Source organism: Morus notabilis, unplaced genomic scaffold (genome assembly GCF_000414095.1).
Source record: "Morus notabilis unplaced genomic scaffold, ASM41409v2 Scaffold1652, whole genome shotgun sequence".
Taxonomy (NCBI): Eukaryota; Viridiplantae; Streptophyta; class Magnoliopsida; order Rosales; family Moraceae; genus Morus; species Morus notabilis.
Genome location: NW_010361129.1, coordinates 119,052 through 129,145, shown reverse-complemented (window position 1 = coordinate 129,145; position 10,094 = coordinate 119,052). Strand labels below are relative to the sequence as shown.

The 10,094-nt window shown below is 33.4% G+C and overlaps 1 protein-coding gene across 2 annotated transcripts in view; it reads left to right on the top strand.

The window, feature by feature from the left end:
- The first annotated feature begins 5,685 nt into the window (after positions 1–5,685).
- The window catches only part of LOC21391466 (rab3 GTPase-activating protein catalytic subunit), a 6,516-nt gene continuing 2,107 nt past the window's right edge, over positions 5,686–10,094 (top strand). The window contains exons 1-10 of one of the 2 annotated variants that reach the window (XM_010098585.2): positions 5,686–5,905; positions 6,190–6,266; positions 6,869–7,042; positions 7,489–7,586; positions 7,940–8,133; positions 8,243–8,421; positions 8,871–9,215; positions 9,296–9,360; positions 9,722–9,770; positions 9,874–10,030. In XM_010098585.2, coding sequence (XP_010096887.1) covers positions 5,803–5,905; positions 6,190–6,266; positions 6,869–7,042; positions 7,489–7,586; positions 7,940–8,133; positions 8,243–8,421; positions 8,871–9,215; positions 9,296–9,360; positions 9,722–9,770; positions 9,874–10,030 — 1,441 coding nt within the window. In that variant the 5' untranslated portion in view covers positions 5,686–5,802. The remainder of the gene's footprint in view (positions 5,906–6,189; positions 6,267–6,868; positions 7,043–7,488; positions 7,587–7,939; positions 8,134–8,242; positions 8,422–8,870; positions 9,216–9,295; positions 9,361–9,721; positions 9,771–9,873; positions 10,031–10,094) is intronic. The other variant, XM_024165902.1, reaches the window with a different exon arrangement.

The window sequence follows — 10,094 nt, the reverse complement described above, 5'->3', positions numbered from 1 at the left end:
TATTTCACTATCACCGGTCGACCGGTGACACTTGTTTCTGCTCAAATCTTTTGAAAATTTGACTTTTAGCTAAAATTTTCCATATTTTTTGAGTTTTGAGCTTATTTGAGCATGAAGTTGCATTTCTCTCCCCTTTTGGTATACTTCATGGATTCTTACCTCACAATGAAAGGTCAGTTTTCACCGATGTTAAAATTTTAAACAGAGTTCAATATATATATATGTGTGTGTGTGTGTGTGTGTGCCTTCTAGAAACTTAACTTCGTGAATTATGGTTATCAGAAGTGAATTTTTGAAAAGAAATGATTTAAGTCTCGAATTAAAATAATTCGAGAATGATATATGTAAATTTTCAAACGCTATCTATTTGGGCGTTTAGATAGTTTATTCAGCATGATAGCCACAGAGATCAGGATATGGAGATTGTATCCTTAGGGGCAGGTCCTGAAACCCGTACGAGCCACTCCGCAGCGTGGATGGTGATTTGGCTTTGCACTTACACTATATGATGTATCGGTACTTTGAAAGAGCATTTTAAAATACCGGCGTATGATGTTTACATTTCTTCTATTTTTCTGATTACTTAGATGTTCTAGAGTTTGTACAGAAATACAAATACTTATGGGTTGTTCAGCAGCCCTTTTTTTAAGTCAAAAACTCAAAAAAAGTAACTCGAGTTACAACTTTATTCAAGTTCATGTTTTTTTAAGTTTGAACTCGAGTTTGGGACTCAAACTCGAGTTCAAGTTTCCCATTCAACTCGAGTTCAGAAACTCGAACTCAAATTAATGAACAGTATTTTTTCTATTCTTAAAAATGCTATAACTTTTTCGTTTTAATTTTGATTGAGATGATTTTTTTATATGTGTTGACAACGAAAAAATAAATAAAACCCCACCCATATACCCTATTAAAATTTTCCATCAACATTGAGTTTTTATTAAAATACTATCTAAATGCAAATTCAAGTTTTGACTCACTCAAACACAAACTCAAAAAGATTCTTATCTCAAACCATAACTCAAATGTACACAACCAAACACAAACTCAAGTTACAACTTCAACTCAAGTTATAACTCAAACTCAACTCAAAATCTACACTCAAATCACCTAACTCAAAAATGGCAAAAGAACAGCCCCTTAGTCTTTGTGGACTATTTGGGTAATAGATGTCTTATCATTTTTGAAATGAATTTGAGGACAATATAGCATTTTAAAAAAGTTTGAGATACTTGGTTATCGGCCCCATTCTGCATTTGATGGTATTTACTAAGGCCTTGTTCATTTCACCGATTCGAGTTTTCAGTTTTAAGTTTCTACAGTTAAAAACTCTCAGATAATGTCACATCTAACTTTTTCTGCTACAGTTAAAAGCTCTTCAAAAATGTCACATCTCAGCTTGAGTTGAAAACTCGAATCTGTGAAGCAAACGAGGCCTAAGACTCACAGGTTTGAGCCGATTTCTCTTACATGTGTTGTGGTATTAAATCGACATTTTGGTTATTGTAACTATCGTTTCGATTCTTATTTTGTTGTCGTACCATGTTTCCTTCCTATTGAGCATTCGGCTCACCCATGCTTTTAAATGTTTTTCCCCCTCCAGAGTTAGCAGCTTGACTTGCACTGTGATAAGTTGATGTCTTGGACTGAAGGCTCCAGCTTAGAAGCGGTTCGTACTACTTTGAATTTGCAGTTTGTTTTTAAATTTTGCGTTGTACTGTATATTTGTATATAAATTGTATTGGTCGGCATTATCCCAGAGTTGTGTAAAGTTTGAGTTTATGGACTGTATTGATAATATTTGTAAAAAAAAGATTCCAGAGCAATATATTTTGGTATTTATATACTTTATTTTTCATGAATTAATCCAGTTTAATTAAATTAATTTTTAAATTAAATATCAATAATCACGGCCCCATCTTTAGAGTCGTGACAAGAGTCATCAATGAACAAATGCTCCCGAGGGAGACAATTGAAGAACCGTTGGCCTTGCACAACAGTGTCATTCAAATCCAAAATCCCCAGCCACGTGAAAAAACCACAACCCAGAGCCTTCACTGCGACATCCAGATCTCCATCTCTAGGGTTGGAAGTCTGAAGGCTAGCCAAGCACCGTTGCCGAACCTCGGCCCTAAGAGAGAGTTGCACAAAAGACCTGGCAGAACTCACACACGAGAGGCGTCGTCACCAAGCAAATCTTATTGGTCACGAGTGGATTTCATCCCATCAAACTAAGTTTAATAACACGTGAAAACAACTAGAAATCTCAAACGACATGCAAATAAAAACAATAACAAATTAGAAGAATATTTTGTGTCTTGTGACAAAACTCTTTTCTAATTGATGAAATGTAATTCTCAACTTGGTTTTTCAACACCCAAATCGTTTATTTGACAACAAGCTTGTTCGAAAAGATTAAATGAGGCTTCTTTTTTTTATTTTTTTATTAGGGAAAGCACCTAGAAAATCCTAATTCCTCATAATTGGATTGTTTAGCCGACCACAATGATATGTGAATATCATCTAACGCGGAGATTGGGCTCCATGTTCATCATGCGTGCATACCTACTCCAACATTATTTTTCGGTTTTCCACTTATAAATAAAATGTAATACAACAACTTCTAAAAACAATACGCGTCTAGTCACAATTTCAAAAGCTTGGGTCCGTTTAGTACGAAAGAAAGAAAAGATAATGAAAAGAAAATACATAAAAGAAAGAAAATGTGAAGAAAATGTGAAGAAAATGAATAAAGTTAATTTTCTTTTATAGTGTTTGGTATAATGAGAGAAAAAAAACATTTAATAACCTAAATAATTATTTTATTAATTGTTTAATATTAATTTATATTTTAAAATAAGAACACAAAAGTAAATTTAACCATCAATGAGTGGATTTGAAGCCCCGTTCATTTCGCTGATTCGAGTTTTGCTACAGTAAAAAGCTCTCACAAACAATCAAATCTAACTTTTTTGCTACAGTAAAAAGCTCTCATATAAAATCACATCTCAACTCGAATTAAAAACTCGAATCAGCGAACTAAACGGGCCCCGTTTTCCTCATAATATTAGAGAGATAAAATTTTCTATATCTCATCTCTTCTTTTTTACCAAACAACTAACTCTATTATTTTTCATCAAATAATCTTTCTACTCACTTCTTTCCTTTTACTTTTCCATCATACCAAACATAGATGTATTAATATAATCGGTACAAAATAGTTCCAACTCTTTCTTTTTGAGAGGGAAAATTACATTTTATGCACGTTGACCCCAAGATGTTAAATCGTAAGGTAAAAGCTCTATTAGAAAAATTTTCCTACATCAACTCGATCTTGAGATTGGTGCAACAAATACTAAAATCATAATAATTTGCGCTAAAAATATTTACCAATTAAATTTATTTTCTTCTTCAATATTTCTTAGCTAGCTAGAGAGAATATGATCAAGAATCTTCCAAATAAATACCTTATTATAAGAATCTTCATATTTGGACTTTTGTTAGGGGTGATTTGTCCTCATTGTGAAATGGATAACAAATGGTCTCGGTAAATCCGCATAGAATTTGGACCTGAATTCCATACGACCTAAATTGAGCCTTTTGTCAATTGTTCAACTCCCTTTCAATAAATAAATAAATATATATATATATGTTATGAACAGTAACTGTTCATCCTGCAAGTTAGTTGGAGTTACTATGCAAATTAGTTAGAGTTATTATGCAAGTTAGTTAGAGTTATTATTCATGTCAGAATTTTATTGTGCAAATAATAACCGTAAATTATAAGTACTATGCAAATAGTAACGGTGAATAATGTCAAAAATTTTCTTACAAATAGAGCTCTAATACTCTTTATTTTATATACTTTCACAAGATTAATGAAACTCTCTCTTTAATTTCTCTCTTTAAAATGTTTTCTTCTAAGTTTTATATTTTCTTAGTTTCATAACAATATATATATATATATATAATGTTCTACTTCGTGTAAAACTATATTTTTAACACAGGTTAAAATACTTGAAAATGAAAGGTGATGATCACTAAGAGGGGGAAAAAAAAAAGAAAAAAAAACTTCGAAAAAAAAGTGTTGTTCATTGGAACTATAGAACAATTCAATTGGAACCAATTCAATTGGAACCAATTCAAAACCATTTACCTTGTCAAAAAAAAAAAAAAAGAACAATTCAAGTGGGACCGATTCAAAACCATCTTTGCCTTGTCAAATTTGCACCGTGCCCAATTACACGTTTGGTAAAAATTCACATACATGTCGTAAGTCGTAAAAGATAGACCAGAAATTCCCACTTAGACTTTCAATGCTTAAGCAAAATGTCTAAGTTATATTTTAATTTGCAATTCTACAAGTTCCCAATCTTATCCATTTAGGACCCAAATTTAAATTTTCTAATTATTTAATTTCTTTTGAAGGTTTTATATAACAGATATCTTATCATTTCAACAAAAACAAAATAAAAGAAAATCCCAATATTACCTATATTCTCGAACAACATGATGACAAATCACCCTACAATTTTTATTTTTATTTTTCTTGCTAAAGATTTTTATTTAATTTTTTTTTTCCTAAAGGATCAATTAAACCCAATAAGTAGCATAAACACTGATAATTTCACATTAAAAGATTTTAATAACTATTGATTAAAATTAAAATACATTTTTTTTTTTTAAAGTAGGAAGATTCAAACTCTAGAGTCTAGATCTAAATCTTAATCTTAATACTAATAAGAAGGTGAATTTAGCGCTGCCTAAGCCTAAATAAATTAAATTAAAATCCCTTTCAAAAAAATTTAAATTAAAATCATAATACATTGACAATGGAATAACACTTGTTTTTTTTAAGGGAAATTTCATTTATGCTAAACAATAGTACAATGTGAATGACCATGTATTACAAAGCCTAATTCTCAACTGAGTCACGCTCCACTAATATAACTTAATAACACTCCATGGGTAAAATATATGTCTGAGGTTAGGAAAGTACCTCGACGCACCAAGAACGAGCTGACAAACACTCAAAAAGTGGAGAGATCACCTCCGTTATTATTATAAAAATTCAATTAAACAATGAACACACACTAAACCACATAGATCAAAGTCCTCAAGGAGAAAAGAACTCCGAGCACTAGCGCACCGCCAACCCACAGAGAAAAGCGCCGCCTCTCTACCATCTTCGCCTGACAAATAGTAAAACCGCTACGCCCTCAGGAATGTCGGCACCTAAGCGTTGCCAAAAATAACAGCAAGCACGCCTTGGATCCCTCCCCCGAGCCCTTTCTCTTCCCCCAAAATGCGGGCGCATCGACCAATCTAAGGTGCAACTCCCGCCGCGTCGCTCGGACACCCTTCTATGGGGCTTGAAGTCCGAAGACCAACCTAAAAGTTGCATCGGACACCGACCCTTCGAACTCTCCTGTTGAGATAGCGCAACTATACCAAAAGGAAAACCCTAGAAAGCGAAAGAGAGAGAATAAAAATTTGAAATAACACTTGTTTTTAATAAGCAAAGTATTTGTAGATAAATAAAAAAAATGACGCGAAAACAACAAATATATACAAATAAAAAATTTAGATTATTCAGCAACAAAAAAAAAAAAAAAAGGATAGGGATAATAATTAATAAATAATTCAAAAGTTGTCTCCGTCTCCGTCCATCTTACTGCGAGTCCTCTCCAGCTAAAAGAAGGCTATCGCTATATTATCACTATATATCTCTCTCTTTGCGAAATCAATCAAAAACCATGATTCCTTAACCTGCGCACAGCGTGGGGTGCAGGATATGCAGCCATGGAAGCACCTAACAATTCCTTTGTATCCAAAGCGAGGACCGCCTTGCATTCCGCTGCTGCGAAAGCGGAGCGAGTTTTCTCTGACTTCAAGTCCGATCGAGGTCCGCAATTCTCTCTATCTCTCTCTCTCTCTCTCTTCTTTCTCTCTCTAAATCTTCACCTTAAATTTCGTTCGCTCAAATTCCTTTCTTTTTTCCTTCTCCGTTTACTATTTCTTTACTGCTTCGAGACTTTCTGTTTACCTTTCGCGACTTCAATTTCATTCTTCATTTTGCGAATTGCGATTGATTTCAATTTGTATATATATTTTTTCTTATTTTACTATTATTCGTTTTTGAATATGGTTTGAAATGAATGTTTGTGTGATCGTTGAATTGGTGTGAAGATTCGGATAAGCAATCGCCGAAGAATTTGATTCAAGTGAACGGGGCTGAATCTCTAAATAACGATGGAGAGTCAAAGGTATTTTTATTTATTTGTTTTGTTTTGTTTTTTTTTTTTGTTTTTGTTTTGTTTTTTTTTTTTTTTTACGAATTTCGTTTGTATGATCGATTTTATTAAGTTTCTGGATTTTCTGAAATGTAGGATCAAGAACGAAATCATGCATAGGTGTTTGATTTTCTCTTCTTCGCTGGGAACAGAAAAAAAAAAAAAAGAGAAATCCAATATCAACGCTATTATTTTTCAATTATTTTGAATTTTCTGAAACTATCCGTGAAATTGGCAAAATGAAAAATGAGGAATCTTTGTAAACAGTGGTCGTTCCATAGTCATTTTGCAAATAAAAATTTTTGAAAAGTTATTTGACAAATAAAACTTTCCTCTTGAGTCGTTTTTACAAAGAGCCCTTATAACATTTCCTTGTTTAAACTCATTTGATTCGCTATTACTATATTTCATGCAAATTTGAACGCGCTCTCAATAATTTAAGGAAATGTATGCAATTTATTGAACTTTTTTTTCCTACCAACTCGCAATTTGAAATACATGTATAATGTATTAGTTCCGGTTTGAAGTTTGAATATATAAATGCATATATTTTTTTTATTTTGTCTGAATTCAAGCAGTTGAAGTGGAGACCGGCACAGATAAAGACAAAGCAGGATTGGCAGGAAAGGCTGAGAAACATTACAATTGGGAGAAAAGGAGACGAAGAAACTGAGAAAGCTGAAAACTCAAACATGTTTTACGATGAGAACTTGTACTTGCTGAATATGAAAAATGACCAAGAAGCTAAGGTGAGAAACATCATATTCGTATGTGGTCAATTCTTATATGCTGGAGTTGCGAGTGAAAAGTTAGATAATAAGTCTTGTTATGTAAAAACAGGGTGATCTTTTTACATAAGGGAAGTGAAAGTCCTAGGTGGAATTGGTTTTTTATGAGCAAGAACACTCTAAACAAGTCATGAAATTTCTTAGTTATTACTTCAATTTGATGTATGATTTTGGCAGCGGATGAAAAAAAAGGCAAGTAGTAACCATGGAAAGTTCTTTGATATGTGTTTTATGTTGTTAGATAAATCTGAGTGGCACGTTTTTTTGGGTGCAGATTCGATGATTGTAATTCTGATTTGAATTTGAATTATTATGCTATTATCAACTATTTTTTCCTTTGCTTGTATAAATAAGTGTTTTTTTCCCCCTTATAGTTTTCAATGATAACTGGGATTTAATATCTCCAGGCTGCGGAAGCAATTCCTTCGGTAGAAAGTTTCAGCGCTGCAAACAATGGGCTTGTTCCTCCACTATCCGCTATAAGACAATTGGCCATAGCTGTTGAGTAAGTTATTACTCTTTGCATTCTGGCAATTCATCACTTAATATGTGTGTGTTGCTCTCGTTTTGTGGTTAAATTTTGAATCAACTTATCACCACATGCTTGTAGTCAGGCTGTGCAAGACCCAGGTATTCTTATTCCCATTATTTGGAATTTGTTCTAGAATTTAAAGTATCGAGCCATTCACAAAAATTGACATGTTGGTGACCATTTTATGTGGTGAAAATTTGCAATGATTAACATGTCTACTTACTCTGTTTCAAGTGCTAAAATGGCTCCCTGCCTAAATGTTGATTTTTCAGACTGTAGATGACGTTCGTAACGTTTTGCCATGTTAATTTTAAATCTTCATACAGGGCCGGAAAGAAGTCCAAATCAATGAAAGACTTCTTGGCATCATCTGGAGGTTCTTCACCTGCCAGAGAGAGAGGAGGCCTAAGTCTCTCAGTGGTGAAGTCATTAGTGCTTCGTGATAAGGAGGATAAGCTTACATCTGAGTTTGGTAGCAATGATAAGGTTTTATCTTTGATTCGATCACTGTTTAATGCAGGTAGAGTATCTTGTTGAATAAATTATTTATTTATTTATTTGAATTAATTTATATTCTCTTGTGATATTTTACTGCATCGTAATATCTGCATTCTGCAAGATATTTGCAGATGGAACTTTTCTCAAACGGAAGATTGGCTCTGGTTCAGAGGCAATTAGTGTGACATCTTTTCCAAGAGACATACATGGTGCACCTCCCCAAAGCCTCATTGTAAAGGTAGCTGAAGTTATTGGGAGCTTCAAAAATGTCAAAAAGATGGCATTGTTTTGGTGCAGAGTTGTTGCTGAAGTAAGTGGTCTCTACAAAAATGATTATCCGACTTTCTACAAATGTTTATATTAAATATAATGTCTTGTAGTTCTTAGTTCTTGTTTTTTGATCTGTAGCCATTTATTTTCTGGAAAAAAAAAATAGATTTGATATCTTTCTATGTCAGTGGATTTAATTTTAGACGACTATATATATTTGTTTATGATACTAAACTCATCATTTGAATTGTCAATTCTGAAACTGTGGATAAAACTGTGATTGGTAGAATAACTACTTAAATTTGACTATCATTTTCCAAACATTTTATGACTGTATTGTAGGAGTCAAACAACATCGTAGTTACCATTTGGTGTCATTGAAACTCTGATTATTTGGGCTTTTATTAATTAAAATACAACGTTGCGATTATTACCTAATCATTTATTGTTGGTTTTGACATTATATTCCTAATTCTTTTGTGGGTGCAGCTGAGGAGACTTTCGTTGGAGGAAAAATATATACCTAGCATCCCTCTTGATGAGATTCCAGATCTAAATTCTTGTCTTCTTTATCAACAACTGCAAGTTATTAATTGTTGTGTTTCACGGAAAAGCCGCAGAGACATTGCCAATCAGTCATTAGACTCGGTCATAAAGGGAACCGGTGCAAACTCTGAAGAATCAGCTGCTCCCAAAGATGTCATTCCAGCGAGTGCTATATTATATGCTAGAATCAATACTGGCGAACTTGTTCTTCGACTAGGTGCTGATTGCCCATCTGGTGATCTAACAATGTTGGAAACTGGGGAACCTGTGTACTCCCCTGTAACCCAGGTTTGAGTAATAATCTGTACTATTAAAAGTTTACTATGTGTACTACTCCTATAAATAAGATCCTTTGCATCATTATTTAGGAAGGACCCTTACTTACTGAAGATCTTATCAAAGAAACAGAGGAGTTTGTGCTTCGAACTGGGAGGTTTGTATTTGATCCACTCCCTAAACGATCAGCTATTTGATTCTGTTAACAGTTTTAATGATGATTCCTTAATCTTCTTTAAATTATGAGGTTCTTTGGTGATGTTTATATTATAACACCTGAATTAATGCTTGAACCCTTATAAAGTGTTCCTGTCCTATGTTTCTAGTGTTTGTTGCATCTAAATCTGTTACATACCTTATTAAAACAACGAGAATTTTATTTTGTAGCTTCCTTTTGCTAGTTTCTACTACTCATATGCCAATTATATGTGTGGGCATTTGTCTATATACATATGTACACACACACATATTGCTAAATGTAGATGTTATTAATAAATTGCCTTTTCTTTTATGGTCAGCGTTGGTGCTGGATGTTCGCAACTCCTCTCTGACATGCAGGCTTTCAAGGTTGAAGTATATAAATAAATAATATGCCGGCTTCCTTATCTCGTAGATTTGCTGGATCCCATTTATCTACTTAAACTAACTCCTTTTCATTGTGGTTTTCTAGGCTGCAAATCCTGGTTGTATTCTGGAAGATTTTGTTAGGTGGCACTCTCCTCCTGACTGGACTGAAGCTGAGCCGATTAATGAGAGTAAAGACCATCCGGATGATGGTGACACATTGTCTACAAGAGGTCAACTAAGTACACGAATGCAGAAAGCAGGTATCTAAGCTTTATATATGTATATATATGTATATATATATATATATATCCAAATAAGTTTTTT